Genomic DNA, 24,595 nt, shown 5'->3' with positions numbered 1-24,595 from the left:
TCCGAAATGCAACATTTCTGGACTTGATATCACAGGAAATCACAAGAATATATTTCTTTCAAATCAATGAAATCATAGCCTTAAGCAGCTTTCCTGTTCTATAGAGACTTTTCAAAACTCTCTCTCCAGTTTTACTCTTCCTGTCTTTGCTTTCACCTCCTGTGTTTTTCCGGTCTCTCAGCTCCTCAGCCCTCTTTACCCCCGTTTCCTTTTCAAAGGACTTTAGATGACTACATTTTATCTGACCCAAATGTTCTAACAAGAAAATAATTCACATGGTTCCATTAATACATACTGAGCAAATGAGGTTTAAAAACAGTCAATGATTTTACAGCATATTTGACTGCTTTATTATGCCCGTTGTTGTTCCGACGGGGCCACAGGGTTCGCTCAAACTCTTTTGTTTGTAACAGTCTTTAATCACAGGTGTTTCCCGTACAGTCTTTCAATGCCATCATAATCCAAACAATCAAATATACCCGCTGTTACCATATGCCATAACATCAATGCTCAATCCCACCCTGATTGCTCTTCCCTTTCCACAGTGCATATCAGTTAGTGCATTTGTTTACCTGACCCGTCTCTAAAACTCTACCCTGGACAGACTCAAATATGAGTGTGGGTTTCAGATGTTACGTCAGACGTTTCTTCTGACGCCTCTTATTGCTCATGCAGCTCTTGTTTTGAGTACTACCAGGTGTTCTGCCATAGAGACTCTTTGTTCATTCATGATCAGGCTGTTGCAAAATCTTCTAACTTTACCCTCCAAATCAGCACCCATTGCAAGCGTGCAATTTCCCTGGAGACAGCCCGTAACGGAGAGCAGCTCCAAAAGATTACAAAGATCTTTCCTGAGGTATGTGGTTGACTACCTCGACTTTGGGCATTGCCGGGGTGAGAGTCTGGCCCTGCGTTGATAAAACTGACATGTCCTTATCATCTATTTATATTTCCAACAACTTTATAAAGTGTTTGTGAGTTACTGGCAAATGTGGCTCTTCTTACAGGGCCTGATGTTTATTTATCACTTCTTATCTCAATTGCAGCACCATCAGACTGCAGCTGGGAAAAAAAGAGGGGGATTGGGTGGGAAGAGATTTTGAGTTACTTTGGCACTGGACAACAGTCACCACTCAAATCAGTCATTTTGTTATACTCTTTTTAAAAAAATGTTTTATCCCAACCAAGTTTAAATATAATGTTCTAGCTGATGCTGTTCAGTCCCTGAGTTGCTATAATCCTCTCTACCCAAATCCAGCCTGACAGGGTTCCTGCATCTGATTACACTTGAAGGGACGGGGGTTTTGAGAGTGACCATGCAGAAAGACTGATTTGGCCCAGGCAGAGGGTCAAATGAGATGTGGATGATCAGTCAGGCTGATAGTAATGCAATAACCATCCGGAGAGCTTAAGAACTAACAGGCAGTCTCTCAGCCACCCGCCACTGTCACTGTGAAACAGAGCAGACACAGGTCTTGTCACGACAGCCGAGAGAGAACATCAAGCGGACACTCACATTATGTCAAGAAATCTAACATGTATTTACAAAAAACATTCCTGTCTGTTTTTTGACTCCTAAATCTATTCGAACACATACACACGGTGTGCTCACTTAGACAAAGCAGTGCTCAAACAGGCAGAAAAAAGCAAACATGCAAATGTGTGCACAAACCCATTTGCCTGTAACCAAACACACAACCAACCACTAGGGTTTAACTACTTTGGAGTAAGCATGCTTTTTTAACTCAACAAGCTTGTTTGTCTTCATGTGATCCCCACTGCGAAACATAAAGAATCCCAGGATACATACACATACTATGCGACTGAAGACATTTTCAGACAATAGTGATTATGAGTATTAACATTTAAAAACATTGATTAACCTTCCTACATGAGAAGTCTGTGTTTGGGTCCCCATGACCAAAAACACACATCACTTCAAACTAAACAAACACACTATTAAAGACCGGAAGGATCAATGGAAGGATATGCTTCCAAGTATATATTATTTAATATTGTTTAAGTATATATATTATTATATATTGTTTAATCAGTCAATTAACATGCAGAACACAGTTTGAGAATCACTGCTCTAAAGTCTTTTTTCTTCTGTTCACCGAAAGGACCAGCTGGTTTAAGATAGTCAACCTATAAACTGACAGAGTTACCTTTGCACTGACCACCAAAAACAATAAACTTAAGGAAGGTGCTTTACCTTTGTGTCCAAATCAAGGTCATGTTTTAGTGGTGAGATTTCTTCCACAGATCTTGCTTCACAGGTGGCCTCACAGTCATTGTCACATGATTCCACACCCTCCTGAGTGCTTGTCTGATTCTCTGCCTCATTAAAAAGACCATGTAAAAGGCCTGGCTCTAGTTGCTCCCACTGGTCCCTCTGTTGGTTCACAGTGTCTAAGCCTGATCCATCTGAGTCCCATTCACTATCCCCAGTCATTGATCCAAGTACAAAGTCAACACCTGATCGGGTCTCCTCTGACTCTGAGTCTAAATCTTGACAGTCTTCACAAGCAGAGCCCCCGTCAGACACAAGCCGCTCAGGGGCTGCCAGGTAAACAAAACTATCGGAAGAGAGGAATGCTCCTTCCTCTGGCTCAGGGCAGCATTTTGAGAAGGGGCTTGGAGGGGCTGATTCAACTGAAGGAGATGGGGGACAATCCTGATGATACTGAGCTGGCACAGCCACAGCTAAATAAACAAAACTGTCTGTTGCAACAAAAGCATCACCATCTTTGCTTTCAAGTCCTGCAGTTCTTGACTCATGTTTAGTGGTAGTAATGTTTAGGGGCAGAGGGGAAGGTGGAGCAGATTCAATACTTATATCTAACTGTGGGTATGAGACATCTGATTTTGGCGTACTTGTGGTTCCCTGAACAGCCTCTGTTACTTCCCACTCATGTGATGACACCTCCTCTTGAGCAAATACTTCCATGGATACTAAAATCTCTTCGGTCTCTGATTTTAAAGAAGCCCCCCCTTGATCAGAGTTCATTTCCATAGTTACTTGAGCAGGCTCAGAGGAAACTGCGTCCTCAAGAGAGACAGTCTCACAGTGACTGTTCCCAACTTTACTTTCTGCCTCATCTTCCAAGATGGAGCACTCTGGAGACTGGTGAAAACTCTCCTCAATTTCCACCCCTTCCAAATCAGTCTTAAAGATGCCAAGATTCACATTACATTCAACATCTGCATTCAAATTCTCTGGGGGGAAAAGTCCATGTTGTAAGGAGATATGAATGTCAGATGTCTCATCTTGTTTCTTTACCTCCTCATCCTCTTGCTGCTCATGATCTGATAAAGCTCCGCTGCCTAAATTTGAATCACTCTCTGGTCGCTCACAGCTCACAGTCTGAATTGTATCAGATGGAACAGTCCTATCTTGATGTGAGGTTTGAATACCACTTGATTCAGAATCTAAAGCATCTGCATCAGCTGTATGTGAAGTATAATCTTGATCATGGCTACTACTTTCACTATTACAGGGAAGACATATTTTCAGTTGGTCTTGGCCTTGGTCAATATCTTCAAGAGGAAAGCTGCTTTGTGTACATTCTGGTGAGTTTTGATTAATCTGTGTTACACATGGCTCAGTCTGATCTGTGTGCTCTACGTGATATGTGACATCATGTGATGACATCATGACACAATCTTCATCATGCAGCTCTGTGATGTCACATTCATGTCTGGCATCAGCTTGATCTATTATCACTTCAAGCAGGTTGTCACAGGTATATTCTGAGCATGAAGAAGTGTGAGAAAGATCCCTCTTCTCAGAAACAGATTTGCCTGTGTCTTCTTCCAAACACTGCCTTTCCAGCTCAAGAAATAGTTCATCTGACCCTGCCTCTGAGCTGGGGCAGGGGGAAGCACTAGGGCCCTCTGAGCCTCCAAATCCTACAGGTGGTGTCAAAAGGGGCCAGTGGCCTGAGGATGCAAGTTGTTGCGTCTCCCAGTCTTGTAACTGGGATTCCTCCTCTTCTACCTCCCAAGATAAACCACTTGTTTCACTGCTCTCCAGTTTCAACACTGCTTGCCAATTTCTCTCCTCCATCTCCAGTCTCTCCTCTTTTTCTTTCTTTTCTTGCTCTTTATCCATCTCATCCTCCTCCTCTAACTCCTCCAAGATTCTGCGTTCATCTTCTTCAAAGCAAAGTTCAGATGCCGTCTTCACTCTTAGCCCACCAGTAGGAGGTGGCCAGCCCAATAAACCATCCTCACCACCTTCCTGACTGATACAGGGAGACAGGGGCAAACCCCCATAATTAAGTCCCTCTTCTTCTTGCAGGAAAGGTGATGGAGGATCCAACAGGTACAAAGATTCCTCATCACTGTCCTCACCAAGAACAGGGGGCAGTGGGGGCAGGATAGGGAGAACCCTTCCATGCCCCAGTGACCTTTTACTACCCCTCATACTGCGGGGCCAGGTACGGGCTTTAGTGGGGGGACAAAATACTGGTTTTGGAGGTATTAGTGGAACAGTGTCTTGGTCATGTTCCAGTAGTGGTGAGTCTCGCTCATTATCAGAGTTTCTAGCTGCAGTAGTATCCCAGATTTGTGGCGGTTCTTCTGACACACTTCTAACACACATTGGGGCTGGAGTTTGTTTACTCGGCTCATCTCTCTTTCTCTCAGCCTGTTGAGAGATACTAGGACTAGGTTGTGGAGTGTCCGACTGAGCCAAAGTAGTAGTCACTGAGGGTGGTTGTTCTTTTGAGGGAGAGTGCAGAGCAGTAGCAAGTTTGTGGGAGTGTAGTTGGAGGGGATGTTTTTGCCTGAGTGGATGAGGAAGATGGGAAGGAATTGGGCTAACAGTGGGAGTGAAAGAAGGAGAGCTAGAGACAGGTGGAGTTTGAGGGCCTCCAGATGAGACAGGTGAGGGCGAGAAAGGTGGTGCTAAAGGAGGCGATGATGTAGAATGAATAGATGAGGCTAGTAAAGACGGCACAGGATGGAGAGGAGAAACTGGGATTCCAGCCCCAGACAGACGTTTCTCTCCACTCTCTCCAGGTGAAAGCTCTAAACGTTCCGCAAACTCAGGGTAAGTAGGGGGCATAAAAGCTTTCCAGGAGCGCCGATTTGGATTGTCCTTCTTGTCACCACCCTGATGCCGCCTTTTGGTCACAACAGCTGCCCCAACGGCAGCTGAATTTGATGCAGGAATAACCACTCCAGAGCCGACTCCTCCGACAGGTGACATACTCTGAGGGTCACCGGTGAGTTTTAGAGCATCAAAAATAACTCTTTCATCCAGCTTTTTCACACCTGCATCTGCTGGCCCTCCTCGTGCAACAAATACTCCACCTATGTCGACTCCCAAAGTCCCATTGCTGGAGAGTGTACTTCCCTCACCACCCCCTGAGCCCAGAGTGCTGCGAGAAGGCTGGCTGAGCTTTGAGCCTTGATCAATCTGCTCATTGATGCGCATGGTGTCATAAATTGAGCGCTGTGGTACATAGCAGTCCTCAATGTATGCCTCCTCATCATCGCCCTTCCCAAGGCACCTGGGGTTCTGCCGCAAGCAGTCCGGGCGGCTCAGAGGTTTTCCCATCCCAAACTACAGCGCCCTCAAGGGGCTGAGATGGGATGGTTACTATTCCACAAACAAAGCCTGCAGTGAGTATTTGTGAGGTTCTGAACATACACAAAGTCATGCACTGAATTCTCAGTATACAGTGTGTTACGATGCTTAACATCCAGCATAAATGTCCAAGTAAGAAAAGCTCTTGATTCAGAGCTACATGTCGGCATCTGCACGCGCAACGCTGAAATGCATTAGAAATGTCTCTTTTGCATGGATAAATCTGTGCAGCAACATATTAAATATTAAGAAAAATATACAAAAGGCTGGAAAGTGTCTGAGTGAGACATCCAAAATCCACAACAGGATAATAACATCCCTTATGGACAATATTCCTTTGTTTCCCTTTTGAACAGCTGAGTCCGAAACTCTCAAAACAAGAGCAAAATCCAAAATCCTTTCCTTCCTTAGTGTTGCTTCCTCTCGACTCTCCTTCCTGCTGCCACAACAGGAAAAATCAATGCGGGGCTTCAGCTACTTTCACCATCTCCAAAAGCTGCAGCCAAAGCTGTATGAGGCTCCTTTTAAGGTGAGATCTCCACACTCTGTTACATAAAACTGAGTTCGGCAAAGAAAAACAAAAAGTGCCAGTCAGGAGATTTTGTCTCTCATCTCCCTTTTCTTCTAATAAAATAACATAATAGACATAATTCCTTGGAAGTATTTCCAAAAACAAGGCATCTTGACAAAAAAAAAAAAAAAGCTGTAAACTTACTTGATAAAGATATTTAAAGAAACAATCATAAAAACCATAACTGATTCACTCTTCCAACAGTCCTACCAGTGTTCCTGCTGTGTATTCTTTATCAATTTCTGCTTCCTCTTTTTAATCCTATAATGAAGCATTAATAGAGCATGTCAGGAAGAGAAGCCATCTGTGCCTGAAATACCTCATCCTTCTCTTTTATCTTGTCCTGTTCAGCAGACGGAGCATAAGGGATTTAAATCAATGAAATCCAACACTCTTTGTGCCATGTTCATTTCATATTTAAAGTAAAAAAGACGTTCTTTAAACATAAAAAAAAAAAAATCCTTTCATTCAGAGATTGGGGGTAAATCCAAGAGTCCAAAAGGTGTCTGTGTCCAGAAGGGTTGAGGGTATGTAGATCCAGTGAGTCCAGTGCAGCCGGGGAGAGAGTGGAGAGTCAAGGGACTGTATCCAGAAGGCAGAGACCCAGACAGAGCTTCATTCCAAGTGCTGCCTTGCACTTCAGGCACTGTGATTTCCAGACAATCCCCGGACACACTCCCTGTTCTCTTATTTTCTTCTTTCACTACTACAAACACAAAAGCTCAGCTAGGCTACACGCAAGTTCTTGCTCTTCTTTTCTCCGATTTCTTCTTGTGCAGACTTTCTTTCTCATACACGCTCTGTGTCTGTTCTAAAGCCACGACACAGCTGAAATGGTTTGCAGCTGCTAAAAAAATCTCCCAGTTTTCCTCTTTCGTTCACTCCCCCTTTCTCTCTCACACACACTCTCGTCTCTCTTTTTTTCTCTTGCTCGCTCTCTCTCTTTTTTTTCTCTCCCTCTCTGTTTTTGTTTGAATCCAGCTCCGTTTGTTCTGTTTCCTGCTATGGTATTAAAACACAGGAAGTGGTCCAATCATGCCGGTTTCCCCTTCCAAAAAAAACATGCGAGACAAGGCTAGAGGAGTGAGCCCAAGATAAAGTGAGTGGGAGGAGGGACCATGGAGTCAGTGGGAGTGACCAATCTGGGTATCTGCCGTGTTTCTGCAGAATCACTGGATAACGGGAGCAGCTTATCGCATACTAAGCTCTATATAAACCATCTATGTAAATTAAGCGGTATTGAAGAAGAGGGGCTACATGCTCTCGCTAAGAGTTTTCTTCTATCATGTGTACAGTGAGCTTCAATGAGTCAACTGAGTGAATGATAAAGCTCCTTTTCAGTTTGTAATTGTGATATTCATCACTTTGCTGTAATCTAAACCTGAATCAGCTGGGATAAACACTAAAAAAGAGCAAATGCCTGTAGCAAACCACAAACTCTAGAGCACAATAGACAGACAGGAAAAGTGAGAGTGAAAATGATAACTAAAGTGGGAGTGGTCATGCTGAAAGAGGGGGGAGCTTGTAAGAAGGAATTAAAGAAATAACGGCTGCCTTTCTTTCCCCCCTCAAATAAACTGCCATACGTGGAAGCAAAAATCCCCTGCACACATTCCCTCTCACTGTTCAGTAACCTCCCTCCCTCCATTTTTCAGATAGGCCTTCTGTAACAGCAAAACAATACAGAAGGACATACAAAAGTCTGCCATATTCACACACCCCACTTGTGCATTCCCGTCTGCTACTCTTCTGTAACACAATCCTGTCAGGAGAGAGAGTAGGGAGGGGGTGCTGGGGCCTCTGATGAGGTGCTTCAGGATAACATAACATGAAAATGAATGAACATTCAACCTGGAAGTGTCCACCGACCCAGACCACCATGAAATGGGAGTACAAAGTGTGAGCTTTCTATATTTTCATGTGCATTGCATCTAATTTTTCTTTGTTTTATTGCACAGATCACAACTCTGTGTATCCTTCCTTCACAGTGTAAAAGGATAGCAAATGAGCTATAGCCTTTCTTAGCTTTGTGTCACCAATAGACTGATACACATCATTATTCACTGATACATTGGACATTCTCTAATGAATCATTAACATGTCAAAAACTTTTTTGATGGATTCCTCACATAAAGCAATCATATGACTCCAGAAGACTTGGAATATAGCTCAAAAGACCCTGCTGAAAGGCTTTAGTACCCATTCATTGTGATTACACGGAAAATTCTCCAAAATTTTCCCTGTGTTCTGGGAAGAAAGAAAGTAATATGGGTTTGGCATCAGACTCAATAAGGTTCAGTAAGTGAAGGCAGTACAGTTTGAACTATTGCTTTAAGAAGCTCCAGCAGAGAGTAAACACCAAACGCATGTCTGCCTGTTCTTCATAGCTCTCTGTCCAAAAAGCACAAATGCCTGCAGAAAAATGCATACGCTCGCACATAAAGAGGGGGAGGGGCTTGTTCGTCCTCAGTGATCTAACTGTTGCTCTGAATCGCCACACTCCCCGTGGCCTGCATATCAAGCAAGCTAAATACTCTGTCTTTTTTATAAACTCTTTCCCCCTCTGTGTCAGTTGGGTTGCAGCTGTTATGGCTGCTTCCAACACAAACCTCCCTACAGAAACAAAAGAGGTTTGTTGTACATTTTGCTGGTGGCTTGTGCTCTCTCCCTCTACCCACATCAAACTAGATTTCAGCAAGCCGTAATCCTCAGCTAATTTGAAACCGGACACATGCATCCCAGACACAACTGGAAGATAAACAGTAATACCAAATACATTTGTACACAAAACAAACCATGACACCAAAACAATGAATCTAAACCTATCCTGAACCAACTCTTCTCATTGCACTTCCTTATACCAATGAAATTCATGACTGCTTGACTGGTGCATCCCCCACTCTACTTTTCCTCATTCTTTCAGTGACTGGTCATTTGGCCAGTCACGCCTGGTTAAAGAGTCACAGTCTTGACTCAGACAGGAAGAGGGAGGGGTTCAAAGCCCAAAATCCCCTAAACAGACTCTGTGGTTGGAACTGAACTGATTGGCATAGGTAAAGCGCTACTGGTGTCTTGAACTAAAACAGCCCCCTTTAAAGACTGGTGGTCACTCAGCAAAACAAGCACGAGGCCCGAGAACATTATTGACTTAGAGGGCTATTTGTTGCCTCAGCAGAGCACCTGTTGATATTGTTTTCCTTCTTTATCTTTTTCGCTTGCCCACTACACTTGCTACTCTCTCTCTCTTCCTGCCTGATTGCACTAAAAGTGAAAAGGTACTGAAAGCCTCATCTGTTTGTTTTCAGTTGTTCATCTACCCCCCTCTTCTCTCGTTCCCTTTGCCACACTGGTTACTAGGTAGCATGTCTCTCATTTTCTCGATCTCAGCAGTAGATTTATAATTAACCACCAGGCTTTACCTGAATGACTCAATGTGTGCATTGTTCTCTCTCGCCACCACAGACACAAAGACATATGGAGCAGAGACAGGAATAAAAACACTTCTGCTAAGAAAAAGGAAAGGAGTCTGGTCTTGCCATGAAATTAAAGCAATAAAATAGGTTTTGAATGTATGAATGAACACATTAGCAAATAAAGCCTTAACTTTTAGCTTAACATTTATTTAATATGTTTATTTTAAAAATGTTATTCAAGAAAAAAATAAAACCATGTAAAATAAAACTGAAAATCTGAACCTCTTGTTCCCACAATTGACTTCAGTCAAAACACTGATTATTATCTAGGTAATTATTTCCAAATGTCAGTGGGGTAACCCTATTTACCTTAAGTCCCTATTTATTTCTGTTGGTGAGCTAATTGAGACTAACTGGAAGGGAAAGTGGGCTATTCTATGGAATGCCACAGTAATTCACCACAGCTGAAACAATATCAGGCAATGAGAACCGCTAGAGAGAGCATGACATAATACACACATATGTGCACACACACTCAAATGCCAGTGTGTGATGTATAGAATAGGGTAAATTTAGAGAAATAAAGTCATCAGATTAGTCTAACCATATTATCCTAATTTAATCAACCCCTTAGAGCAAAAAATAAACTGAAAATGAGCAAACTGAGATAAATGGTAAATTTACATCAACAGAATAAAAGGTACAAAAGCTGTCACTGGGGCAGTACCCTTTCAAAAGTACCTAAAGAGTGCATATTAGTACCTCAAAAGGTACACATTGGTACCAAAAGTATACATATTACATAAATGGTGCATATTAGAATTATATACAAGTACATATTATAGAACCTTTTGAAAGGGTACCTTTTGTACCTATTTTCTGAGAGTGCAGGTGAAATATGTTCCACTCCGCAGAAATGGAAATCATACTAGAATGACACTAGACATCACCGAGAGACGGCTAGTTGTCCGAGGCTACAAAAAACATACAATATCATCACAATACACTGCTCCACAGGTAGAAATACAGAATTATCTAACTAGCCAAAACTGCAAGCCTTATAAGATCTCTGGTTCATACAAAGTGTACCCTAACCCTTTTATCAAAGCTCATGGAAAAGGACCTTTAAGATATTTTGCATTGTGACATTGTTCAATGCATTATTACTTTTCACTTCTGAAGTGAATTTTATTGTAATTACAATAAAGCAAGTGTAACATAACATATATATATATACACACACACACACACACACACACACACACACACACACACACACACACACACACAAATAAAATATATTTGACAAAATAAACTGATTTGTTATTATAAACTGTGATTAAATTAAACAAAAATAATGGTCCTAAAAACTAGACTTAATCTTAGTTCAAATCATAATGTCATTTTTATTTGGGGTGAAATATGACCCTGAATCACCATGATAATATAACTCATTGCAAGAACTTTACATTACCTTATTGCGATAGTGATGAATTCATTCTTCCAGGAAAAATCAGTGCTAATCTGCTTATTTGACTGGGAGGCCACAAGATTGATGAGTTAGAGGGAAACCCCTAAGGTTTGGGTGGGGGCAGGGCAGGTCATGACAGTCTCCGCAATTGTTTTTGTGGAAGAAAAGCGGTGATCACAAACTATGTAAAAAGAGGTCGATAAAAATAGACAAACCAGCAATAGTGATGGAGGGATGGAAAGAGTAAAGATATAAGCAGCGAGGGTGAGGACAGAGTGGACAACCTGATGTGATTTAGAAGCCATTCCCTCATCCCAACAGCCCTGTGGAGGAATTCCCAGTTGGACGAGGGGCCCTCATTTTACTCCAGTCTAGCACTTCATCCGGCCTCGCCGGCTCAAGCATCAGCTGCTCTGGGACAGGGCGACATGGGAGCACACAAGGGTGCGTAAGGGACAGGAATTTTAGGGAGAGGGGGCAACCACTCCCTGCTTATGTGTACATGTGTGAGTATGTTTGCAGGGTTGAGGGTGGGGAGACAGCTGGGATGCCGGACGCTCCACACGGACTGGAATTAGAAACATTCTCACACATGGACCTGCGGACACACTCCCACAACATACAAACACACCTTCTGTGTCTACATATCACCCTATAGCACACGCCGACCTGCTGCTAAATATGAGACCATATTCAGACAGGAAACACTGAACGAAACCGGCTAGAGATTTCACATTGAAGTCGTAAGTGTGAAAAGCCCTGGCTCTCTCAAAATGATTTCCACAACATCTCAATACACTCATTGTTAAAAAGCTAAACAATGACACTGAATAATCAGACACCTCCTCTTAATACCCCATGCCCCCCGCAGCTGCCCCGACGGAGCTTACACAACAAAAAAACCTCTCAGACACACACACACAGGATCACCCTCCCCTCTCCACCCCTTTGAGCAATGACATCATTTTGGATTTGGTGTCTTTGAAATGGAGTCTGGCTTGCGTGGAGTGAGGCGAAAATTAGAGCAGACTACCTCGTGGCAGACGAACGGGCTGCACTCAAATGTATCTTACGATGTTTCATTACAAAGCGGTAGACGAAAGGAGAGAAATGGGGCAGAGAGGATAAAAAAATGACAAGTGTTTGCAGCCAAGTTGGATGAATCCCAAGGATTGTCTTTCCGAACACATTTTATTCATCTTTCTCTTTTTCTTCTTTGTAATGAATGAAAACTCATTCCTCAGCTTCCTAAAAATAACCAATAGACAGCAAATACATACAGTGGGGTTCAAAAGTCCACTTGTGAAAATGCTTCTATTGTGCATTTTTCCCCTTACAAATTATATTCATGCAGCATAAAATTAAAATCAGTATAATAATGTTAATCAAAAATTAACATGAATTTCTATCTTAGTACTACTACTTTGCTTTAATGAAAAAATAAATAATATAATATAAAAAAAAGAAAAAAAATATTTAATTTATAATTATACATTTTATATTTATATTATTTCTACGGTTATCTCAATGTCCTGTAGTGTCTTCAAGAGATGAGATATGTGGTTGTTTCCATTTCAAGGTCTTCAAGGTCACAAGACAATACTGAGAAGCAGTAATTTTCCACTGGCTTTGTTATAATACCACAGGCTGAATTTGTGCTGATCACAGTCAGACTGAGCATCGAGAAAGACAACTAAGATTATTCAATAAACTCAATTCAATACATTTTTTAAAACAGATATTTCTTGACAAACAAGAGAAATTTAGTAGGAAATCAACAAGGATGTTAGAATAGTTTACCCAAGATTTTCAACATCAACATGACGTTTGAAGCCCATTGCACTTGGTATACTGTGCTTTGACTTAATTCTTGAACCCCACTTCACCCCATATTGATTAGGCATCCACTTGAGCTTCAGCTATGTCATCTTGAGTTCTCTATCCAGTCCCTTTTCTGTCTCGCTGTCTGTCTGTCTGCCTGTGCTGTGCTCTATACAACCTGCTTTCATTTAGCACCCATGAGAGAATAAGAGAGGAAAAAAAGAAAAGCAGAAGAAGAGATGATGAGTGATGGCGTGCTTTCAGTCAACCATATCGTTAAAGATTTGATGGAGAGCTTTATTAGTCTGCTACGCCTATGAAGAGATGAGATGAGACAAGCAAGTGGGTAGATGAGTAGTAGAAAAACAGAATACTCAAAAATGGAAAAAGTGTGTGGAAAAGACTCAATTTCAAGACTTCCTCGGTGGTGTATATTAATGAGGATAGGAATTGTAATACAAGTTCCAAAAAGTAATTCAAAACAAAGACGTTAGATTAAATATAAAACATTTAACCAGTGAAGCTGGTGTCTCACTAACTGATTTTCCAGTCATTTGTCCAACTATGGTTCAAAAGTTTGTGGTCGGCTTTTTAAATGTGAAAAGTCTTTTCACCAATGCTACATTTATTTAATAATAATACCGTAAAAACTGTAATACTGTGAGATATTACCATTTAAAACAACCGTTTTTTATTTTAATATATTTATTCCGGTGATGCAAAGCTGCATTTTTAGCAGTCATTACTCCAGTCTTCAGTGTCACATGATCCTTCAGAAATCATTATAATATGCCGATTTGGTGCTCAAGAAACATTTGTATTATTATTATCAGTGTTGAAAACAGTTGAGCTGATAATTTTTTTTGTGAAAACCACAAATTCTTTTCAGGATTCTTTGATGAATAGTTAGAAAGTTCAAAAGAACAGCATTTATTTGAAATAGAAACCTTTAATAGCATTATGAATTAATTTACTTTTGATGAATTTAATGCATCCTTTCTGAATAAAAGTATTTGTTTCTTTAAAAAAAGTGTAAAAAACAAAACAAAAACGTATTGACCACAAACTTTTGAACACAGATCTAAATCTGCGAGTATGTCTAAAACTATTCTATTGTCTCCACTTCACATAAATGATATACAGCAAAGTGTCTCCAGCTCTTTTGTCTTTGTCTCCAGATTTTAATTACCATCAATCTCTATAGCGAGTATGTTTTATGTGGACAGATCAGAGAGGTTTACAATGTGTTCTTGTGCCTGAACCTTTCCCTTCTTACGCTTCCATATTGACACCGTGGACTGACACAGATTAGTTGTGTGGTCAGATTTAGCTCAGTGTTCATCAAAGTGGTGACATCATTAATGAGCTCTCAGTGTTGGCACTGAACAGAGGGATGCAGTATTATGGAAAAAAAAACCCGTAATGGAAGATTTCCCTTGCAGGAAATTAAAAAGTCTCTGAAGAACACAAATGACACAATGACAAATTTCGCCCTTTATCCCAAATTCCAAGAACTTCAAAAAGTCTTTGATGATAAACGTTGCTATTTAAAATCTTCAAATGTTCAGTTAAAGGTCACTGGACTACCTCCATACCACGGAGTCTTTTAAACTAGTCATACTGTTGTTGCTGAGCAATCAAACATGGCGGAGGAAGGAATGATTCAGTCTCAGCAAGGCATATTTTCTACAGCACTGATTCACTCTTGCTCTCTTGGAGGTCTCTAACGCCCACCACATCCGTCATTTCCTCAGCTCCATTCCTTCCCACTTCCACCTACACCTCTTCACTCTCACACTCTCCTTTCTTTCACCACCCTCAAGAAGCATGAGTAAGAGAGATACAGACATTTCATCAGACGGACAGAGGAGAAAAGGTGAACTCGAGCAGCCCACTCTGAGGAGTAAGAGATGACATGTCTCTTTATACTCTCGCCACCATCACAGAAAATGGGAGGAAAACAGCAAGAACATGTTGGGAAAGGAGGATTTATCATGGGGGAGTGTTTCACCCTGCAGTAATTCAAATATTATGGTCTACGAGTTGAATAGCTCTGTCATCAAACAATAGTTTAATGTAGCTGCATTATTGATCAAAATAAAACCAAAATCACGATATGGCTTAGTGTAATTATCAAACTGCAAAAGTTGTGATTTAATGAAATAAATAGTGTGTTATTCTTATACCGTGCATTTGGGAACGCAACATGCACCAACAATCTTCTCACATGTAAATAGAAGTGCTTATAAACCAGCAATAGGCAACAAAATGGAAGCTTTAAGGGCTTCTTAGGATTTTTCGCCAAAATAAAAGCATGATATTTTAAGAAATTAGTATTGTAATTTTACATTTTTTCCTGTAAAATAAAATAATTATTCCTATTATTTTTCTTTTTTATTTAAGTGAAATATTACAAAAGTAATATTTCTTATTTTATTACTATTTTATTTAATAACAATAACAATAAATTGATCACATTTTAAATAACAAATCACAATTTTTATCAGAAAAATCTAAATTATATTCCCCCCCCATATCATGCAGCCCTGGCTCAAAATTATTTGCTGGAACATCATCCTGCATCATCTGCAAAACATTGTCCACTGAATTTAGGGGGAGGTAGGTTGATTCAGGAACACATCATACTTCACTAAACCACATTGTGTTTGACGAGGGGTTTGCTAGACCTTGTTTAGATATTGAAAAAACAAGTCTATGCCACATGAGCTCATATTTAGGTAGGCGGGCTGAGCCCCTCAGAGACTGAAACCTTAGAACCGCCTATGGCACATGAATATTGTTAGCAATCAGTGGTTAGCACAAAATGGAACCTGATATTGCAAATGAAAGCTACAGTACACAGAAAAATATACAGTTTGCTAAATATTTTCCTACCTTGTATTCTTGGAGTTGCTGTTTAATGACCTCCACTTCGGTCCCCACGACGGCCTGTGTGTTCAGCACCTCCTCTGCCTGTCCCAGCAACCCCTGTAGGCCGGCCAGTCGGGTGTAGAACTCCTTAACACGTTCTTCTGCTGCTTCTATGAGTGCCAGGCGGTTCTGGCCTCGCTCTGCCAGCTTGCCTGCCTGTCTGCTCAGGGCTTCGGTTTCTCTCCTGAGGGCCAGAAGATCAGGAGAGCTCCCCTCTCTACGTAGCATAGTTGTACATTCCCCACCATGACCCTCCAGCTCAGCACGAAGGGCATCAAGTCGGCTCAGGAAGCCCCTGACAGCATCAGTCTGCGAGGCCAAGGAGTCAGCATCTCGTCCCACAGGGCTAAGGCTGTCCAGCTCGTCATCCAAATCAGCCAGGCGGGAGAATATGTCTCGAACATTTGACTGGACCTCTCCCACGCCCTGCAACCGGGACTCCAAGGATGAGCAGCACTGCTCAGTCTGTGGGGGAAAGAAAGGGGACACATGTAGGTAAAAGGAGCTGAGATTGTGGGCCATTTCTACAATGCAGTGGATGTTCATGACCCAATCATATGTTTCTAAATGTATTGTTTAAGTATTTTAATATTAATATAATAAGTAACATTAACAAGATTTCACAATAACAATCTTTTCTCTTGATTTCTATCCCTAACCGAACTGGACCCAACTGAGCTGGATGATGGCATCACTTGTTTTCTATAGCTGAATTGAACTCCTTTCATATTTTATGATCTTTACACAGTTTTTGAATCAACACTGCACTGACCTCAGCTGAACAATGACACTGTTTTCTATTAGAGCTAGCCTGGATGCCAGCCGAATTTAGCCCCGCCCACAAAAATTTTTGCTCGGGCAATTCGGTCTGGAATCGCTCCATAGAGGAGTAATTATGCCCGAACAGAAACTGTTCGGACCAATGAAATTGTCAGGGCGGGCTTTAGACGATGATGGACAGATGATCAACAGTAACGTAATCATCCACGTCATCGAAGGCTCTTGGGTTGAATTTGCTCTTATCCTAAACGGAGAACTTGTTCGTGCATTCACCTTCACTATTTCTCTCAGAAACGATGATCGTGTTAGTAAGTACTCTGTGTATCCTTAAATTATTTTATTACTGGCAAAGATTGTTTACACTCATCTTTTTCTTGTAACGTTACTTAATCCAGCGTGCGTGCAGACAGGGTTGCCAAGTGTTTTTGCAATGTCGCGCACAATTGCTACTCAAAACTATAGCCCAAAAAAATAACTTTCCGGGGGGTTCTCCGGAAAAAAAGGCGTTTGGTTGGCAAAATATGTTATTTTGGCAAGGTTGCCTGCTAAAATTCGCATTCCTGGGTTTATATAATCACATAATTGGGGTCGCTTCAACCCGCGGACATGGAGAAAAACACGGACTTGGCAACACAGTGCAGTTGAGTTCTGTTGACGTTTGACAACTGACGTTACGCGTCGCGCCGTTGCTCTGATGAAACACGCCCCATAATCAAAGCTCAATGGAGCGGTACCAGACTCAAATTCTGACTAGAATTGAGTATGGCCACGCCAGGCTATATTAGAGCTGCTATACAGCATAATTTAATCATCAGTTTCCTGTTTATCCCAGTAAAGCGCTATATAAATAAAAGTGACTTGATTTAGGTGTTATCCTGAATATTAACTATTGAACTATTAAAAATGAACAAGACAAATCTGGACCAACAGTCAGAAAAAGACTGTCTTATTTCAGCAAACATGACATGAGCGCAGACATAAACTACAGATCAGGTTATATATAACATCCCAACTACCCCCTGAGTCCTGACACATTCCAGAGGCTCCTGATCATGTGCAGATTCTCTCACCTTCTCAGTAACTTCTTCAAACTCTTTTTCTGTATCACGAGCCTGCTGCATTAGCTTCTGGCCGCCATCTTCGCCACCCCTGGATACCTCAGGTGCATCCTGCAGCAGCCCCTGAGCTAGATTTCGCAGGTACACCACCTGTGGTTGTACAGAGTTTAAGAGTTCCTGTTGGCTACGCAAACGCTCCAGGCTTTTGTTGCTACAAGCTTGTGGCCCAAGTGCCTCCTGAACCTCGATCTGATGCTTGGCTGCTTCGAGTCTTCTCTCCACAGCCAGTCTGCCATCTTCAAACTCCTTTAGTCTGCTTCCCAACTCCTCTAGCTGAGCCTTGCGTCCCTGTAGTTGCTCAGAGAGGCCGTCTAACCTGCGATTAAGCTGAGCCTTTTCATCCCTCACTTCCTCTTCGCCAGCGCAACTCTGCTCCAACAGCTGATCTGCTGCCGTGTTCAGAGACTCTAAGAGAGGGCGACGACGATCTAAGTCCAAACTCAACTGTCTAGCCTTTTGCAAAGCCTCGTCTAAGGCGGTGGGATCCAGCGATGGGTGGATCTCTGCCTCCCTTTCCTCACATTCTGCAACCCAAGGTACAAGCTCATTGCGATGTTGTTGGTAAAGTTCAGCACGGGATAACGTGTCTTTTATTCGACAGTGTTTCTCTGTGGTCTGTTGGTTCATCCCCTCCCAGTCTTGCCGTAAGGTGTTTAATCGAGTCTGTAGGGCTAATCGCTCATCTCCAGCAGGGAGGGATGCCAGTAGAGATGTCCCCTCAGCCTGGATGAGCTCATAGGATCCACGTTGTTGAGCTATGGCTCGCTGGAGATCCTCTTGATGGGCGAGAAGGGTCTTGAGAGTGTCAGGTTGGCAAGGGAGGGCTTCAGAAATTCCAGCTGTGTGACTTCCAGCCTGCCCATCCAACCAGCCACGTAGCTCGTCAAACATCTGTTGGAACTGTTGAGTGCTCGACAGTGCGGCCTGCAACTGGGACAAGCCGTCAGCTGAAAGACATCAGTGAGAGGGACAGTTAGTATTATATACATTACATACACAAAAACGTATATTATGGCAGGGTCAGAGACTATTGGGGTTTGGGGCAAAAATGCTACCAAAATAAATAGAAATGCCCCCCAAGTTCAAGGGGGAAAAATGCCTCTGGAACGTTAAACTAAATCTATTACTTACATTACGCAGTTGTTGGGGGTGTCCCCCTTGGTTCAAATCGTGTTCTGGGGTAGGGGGATGGTTTTCCCCCTTGGTTCAAATTCCGGTGATTAAAGGGGCAGGAGCAAATATGGCCCCTTAATGGAAAAAGTTAATTTTTGACCCTTCATTACGGTAAATGTTACTTACCAGCTCGTTCTTCTAGGTTCTTGAGGGGGCCGCTCACACTCTCCAGTCTTTTGTGCAACTCATCTCTGAGATATGGTTCGGCCACAATTGTACTGAGCTCTGTACACAGCTGCTCAGCCTGGGCCAGTTGACCCCGTCTCTGTTCCAGCTCAGATCGGATCTCCCCTGTTTCCTGAAGCCTACGTCGTAGGGCTTCAGGTTGAGCACTTAGAGAGGCCTGCGCATCCAGCCTCTCGCCTAGATTGGCCACACTTTGAGACAGCTCCCTGAGAAGTGCCAGGTAGCGCTCGCTGGTTCCCTGTGCCTGGTCGATCTGCTGCGAGCGGCCCGTGAGGTGAGAGGTGAGGTCTTCCCACTGACGTGAAATGTCGGCCAGCTCCTGCCTCACCTCATCTAGGTCCTGTCCATCTCTAGAACCCTCGTCTCCAGTCGGAGAGAGGATTCCCTCTGCCGCCCGAGTCAGCTGGTCAAACTGGGGTTGCCGTGTCTCAAACTCGCGTAGCATGAACTGACAGGGGGAAAAAATATTTTAGACTAGTGGTGAAACCGATTAGTTTTGAGTACAAAATGTTTAATTTAATTTAATGTGAGGCATGAGTTGATAAAAAAATTAAAGAATAGACATCTGCACACTGGATGGATGTCAGCATAGCTCTAGAAAGTTTGTGATTAATAAAACAGCATAATGTTTTGACCAGTCAAGGTCTTCATCAGAAACAATCCTCATGTTGAATGTAGGCACAGGTGATATCCAATGATGAAAATGTTTCGATAAAACATTTACATGAACTATTACATGAAAAAACCCTGATCAGTAAGGGTGTCTAAATTGTTCTTCTGAAGTAGGACTACTTTTAAAGGTGGACATTTTCTATAGCATCTACAATGCCTACAATGTAACACAAACACTGACAATTTTTTAGACTTTATTTATTAACCTATATTTAATGAATATTGTGAAAAGACCCTATACTGTGATGTTCATAGATTTGTTGTCCAGGAAGGGAATTTGGCAGACAAAACAGGAAGATATCATTAAAATACAGTTTACCTGCACTTGCTGTTTCTGTGTGTTGAGCATGTTGGGGTCGATACTCAGTGGGCCTAATACACTCATCATCAGCTCTTTCTCTCGTAGCCATGGTCCTAATTGATTGGCTGCTGCTGCAAAACTACCTAGCCTATCAGCACACGCCTCCAATTCAGTCTGCTTCTGTGCTGCAGTCTGATTGGCTTTCATCCACCGTGAGTCTAGAAGAGAGAGCGATATTTAGAATGATTTAAAAATCCTGAATCTAAAATATACTCAAGTGACGGTGAATAGTTGTTTGAATACTAAAGGTAGCAAGAACCACAGAGAATTATGATAATACACACAAAGTAATCTGGTTCCCTGATTTCCTGTTCAATCAGACAGACTTTTTAAAAAAAGAGTTTTTTTGTGCATTTCTAGTGACTCGCAGAAAGGACCAGACTATTTATCTGAGATTTGCATTCTGTTTAAATGAAGCACAATGGATAAAATAAATTCCATTAACAGGTTGCACTTTGACAACAAATGGAATGCTTTAAAATGTTTTATAGCAAAAGCTCATGATATTTGAAAAGACAAAGACAAGATCAGAGCTCTTCTTGGAGCTTATTTTATTTTCAGCCTTCCGTTCTCTGCATTTCTTCTCTCGCCTTGTGATCAACTAATAAATACTTATGCACTTTTATGTCACTAGTTAGTTGTTGCTATAGGGACAAAGTCCATTAAACGGAAATGCAATTAAAAACACTATGCAAGGATACCAAATTTTAAAACACTTCACTGACCAATGTCTGCAAGCTGACGTTTCCATGTCTCAGCTTCAGGAGAGTCTGGATTATCTGTTATTAGCTGCTTCAGAATGTTCTTGAGGTCCTCCACTTTCCCAGAATGCTCGGCAAGCTCAGAAAGTAAAACCTGGACATAGATACATGTCTGTCAGCTAATTCACAATGTAATCACATGAAATCAAACTTTTTTTTTAAAACTATGGGATAAAATAAAAGGCAAAACTAAAAATATACTCAAAATATATTTGCTGGCTGTATTAAACTATAAATAATTTGATCATTTGTGGGGGCCTGTAGTTTGATACCCCTGTCAAGTATTTAATTATATTAAGATGTTACCTTGGTTTCTTGGGCTTGAGCACGCACCACCTCTGGCCGTGAGGGTGAGGCGGTCTGCCCTTGTGCCAGGCTCTGTTCACGGGGGCCCAGCCACTGGACGAGTGCCTCAGTGCCCTGCCTGGCCTTCTGCCGCAGGTCAAGAGAGGCCTCTTGCCTACCCTTCCTCTCACTCAAGTCACTGCCCAGCTGTTCATACTTGCAGTTCACATCTGCCACTGCCACCTGGATCTCTGTCAAGTCTGAGGGTAAGGGCGAAGAAATGTTGATGTAAGTACAGTCAGAGCAGGCCAATGACAACGCCAAATAGTTATAAAACTGCATCATGTTTGTGCTATTTTTCCAAGCAATGATATACAAGCTGAAGGATAAGCATATAAATGAATTTTTGATTTTTTTCACACGCCTGACCTTTTAGTTAAATCAAAGTTGCAAATTTAACTTGTGCGCAAAATTGGAATATTGCATAAAACATTTGTGAATAAAGAAACATTTGTGAACAAAAGGAGAACAAAAAAATTAAATAAATTCGCCACTTCCTGGGAATTTGGCGAAATTATTTGTTATAATATGGAAGTTGCTGCAATTGTGCCTCTGTGGCTTTTTCTTCTGCATTTGGATGCCTGGTATTTGGAAATGCAATCATGTAATGACAGACTTTGACTCAGGCATTGCAGAATGATCAAATACTGTACAGTGAAATTGGTCAGCTGGTTAGTCCAGTTATCCAATCAAATCACATTCACATTGAGTTTTTTGTTGAGCATCAAGGGATTTATTTTGTAAATGTGCTTCCTTTATAGATTTATGCACATATCTTCTTATCGGTTAAAAACAAATTATCCACCTCAACTGATAAGTATCAATAACTGTTTTTTTATGCAATATCCACAAAATTAACATAAAAGTAGGTGGACAGCTAGTGACAGCTACACTCTCTTCCAGTTTTGTCAATCATTACAATGGGAGTCAATACACTGGATGTTGACCACTGTCTTGAACAGATTACATTTTAAAAGATAGTTTGAATAGTCCTTTGTATCAGATTTAAGTGCACTGTGAGTGTGAACGAATCTTGAATAATTGGACAAATTGGTCATATGCACAGACAGAAAGCAAACTAACGGAACAGGACAAGAAGCAATGCAAAGAAAAATAGAGAGAGTGGGTGAAAGGGTGAGGGAGAGAGATGTGGAGTTATCGCACTTGGGGGTGGAACAGAAAATGTAAATGTCTAATAGAGAAAAGACTCCAGTGATGATGATGCTGCACAGCTCACTGGCTAAAGGTGTGGAGGAAGCTCACCTTTACAGGTGTGAATGCCATTAACACTGTTGGGGCTGGAAGCACCATTGAGCTGGGAAACACCTGGGAGAAAGACACACAGGCACACACTGAGACAATGCCACAATAATTCACAGGCATGCTGGAGCAGCACACACATACACAAGCAGCTAGACAAACTCAACACATAGGATTTAGACACAGAGACACATATACACATATAAAAACATATGCTCAAAACCAGTAGTCTGGAAGGTGGTAAATGCTTAAAGTGATAGTTCCTCCAAAAACACACCCTTGTGTCATTCCAAACCAGAATGACTTTCTGTCTTCCATGGAGCACAAAAGGAGAATATTTGAATAACAAACTGGTCGTTTTTTTTTCCATTCAACAACAAATGAACAGGGCCAAAAATAGAGGTCTTTACCGGTCAAAAGTTTGGAATAATAATAATGGAATAAAAAGTTTTTTTTATGCTTTTGGAAGAACATATTACTACAGTCTTCAGTGTCACATGATCCTTTAGAAATCATTCTAATATGCCGATTTGGTGCTCAAGAAACATTTCTTAATGTTGAAAACCACAGTGCTGCTTAATACTTAACATTTGTGGAAAACATGATACATTGGCATTCAAATGTTTGGGATAATTAAGAAAGAAGAAGAAGAAAATAAATAAATTAATACTATTATTCTTGTGGCCAGGATCTATAAACTTGCATTTTGTATTCTTTGGAGGAAAGAAAGTCATACCGTTTTGAACAACATGAACGTGAGTCAATTATTTCTGGGTGTACTAGCTAGAGACAAAGAAAAGGAGCACTGGCCCTGAACCTCCACAATGTTGTTTTTCTTACCAGCCTTGTTCTTGGGGGCGGTGATGTTTATAATCAAGCTCTCAAGTTGTGAACTGGTCTTGTTCAACTCCTGAACTTGGCTCCCTTGGGTCTCCCATTCTGTGAGCAGATCCTACAAGCAAATTCACAAGACATGTTAATTAAAGCTCACCTCACTAAAAACAGAAACTGATGTCAGAACACTGTAAATAAAGTCGAGAACTACAGTCCTACTTTAAGCTGTTGTGCTCTTCTCTGCAGGCCTTCTGTGCTTAGGTTGGGCTCTTTGGCAGGAAGTTGCTCGTGTACCGACTGCAGCCACCTGAGGAGGGAGCCAGAGCGCGAGCGAAACTCCGCCAGTTGCTGAACGCAGCTCTGGATGGAATCAAATCTGTGAAGGACACAGAACAAACAATGAAAAAATTGGTTTGACTAGATTTTGTTAATGGTCAGCATTCACAACGCTGGCTCCAATGAGGTGACTTGCTAATCGTAAAATAAAACAGTTTTTGTGAGTGCACTTGATCTTATTTCAAATATATTATTCCTTTCTTAGTTTTTAAAATGTTTTTAATAAAAATTCAGAGTACATCTTTAACAGCAGAAATTGGTCTTTTAAAGCACCATAACAGAAAAATCTATTGTAAACAGAAAGTACCAGACATCTTTGGCTAACTATCCCTCCTATTAATATGGCAACACTAGATGCTACTATTTTAGGTCATGGTGATAGATCAGGACATTGTGTGGGATATTATGCAGAGCCAGACTCCACTCCAGGCCAGCATGCCTTCTACAAATGTTAGCAGCCGTTAGAGTCGAAGGTCATGTCCTAACATGCTACCATTTACATACAGTTTATATTACAATAATCCCACTTCCCACTCACAAGTATTCCTAGAGTTATGTGGAGTAGATTTAGACTTGAACACATGACCATCTCTTTTATGAGTTCTCTCTGAGTACATTTTAAATTCCTAGAGCCCCAGTAGGGCATCTTAAGGAGGGATGTGGCCAAATGGTTTCTATAATGGCAGATACAGTGGTGTCAAATTGGGTTAGCATGATGCTATTTTTTATGGCAGAGAGCATTCAGGCCACATGTCAAATGTCAAAGCAATTAGAGTTGGAAGGGCATCACATTTCAAGATGAAACGATTACAGAGAATAGCTTGGAACAGACTCACTATTGTGCTAATGGCTAAAACTGCCAAAGGCATTGAGGGGGCCAATATTACAATATCCTGAATATTTGATAACAGCATTAATTCTACTTCCAGTCTGAAGAAAGATGATGTGGAAAACAGGGATATTACT

At 41.5% G+C, this 24,595-nt stretch overlaps 1 protein-coding gene across 12 annotated transcripts in view; it reads right to left on the bottom strand.

The window, feature by feature from the left end:
- Positions 1-24,595, bottom strand: part of macf1a (microtubule actin crosslinking factor 1a) — a gene marked incomplete at its 5' end in the record, with an annotated part of 170,120 nt that overhangs the window by 30,271 nt on the left and 115,254 nt on the right. For 11 of the 12 annotated variants that reach the window (XM_079829986.1, XM_079829978.1, XM_079829977.1 and 8 more), the window contains 9 exons: positions 15,768-16,268; positions 17,654-18,648; positions 19,001-19,508; positions 20,052-20,251; positions 20,819-20,948; positions 21,161-21,399; positions 22,463-22,525; positions 23,300-23,411; positions 23,513-23,669. In XM_079829986.1, coding sequence (XP_079686112.1) covers positions 15,768-16,268; positions 17,654-18,648; positions 19,001-19,508; positions 20,052-20,251; positions 20,819-20,948; positions 21,161-21,399; positions 22,463-22,525; positions 23,300-23,411; positions 23,513-23,669 — 2,905 coding nt within the window. The remainder of the gene's footprint in view (positions 1-15,767; positions 16,269-17,653; positions 18,649-19,000; positions 19,509-20,051; positions 20,252-20,818; positions 20,949-21,160; positions 21,400-22,462; positions 22,526-23,299; positions 23,412-23,512; positions 23,670-24,595) is intronic. The other variant, XM_079829982.1, reaches the window with a different exon arrangement.

This window comes from Gobio gobio (genome assembly GCF_949357685.1).
Source record: "Gobio gobio genome assembly, chromosome: 11".
In the NCBI taxonomy this organism is placed as follows: Eukaryota; Metazoa; Chordata; class Actinopteri; order Cypriniformes; family Gobionidae; genus Gobio; species Gobio gobio.
Note: the sequence above shows the minus strand (reverse complement) of the source record. Positions and strands in the feature narration are given on the sequence as shown.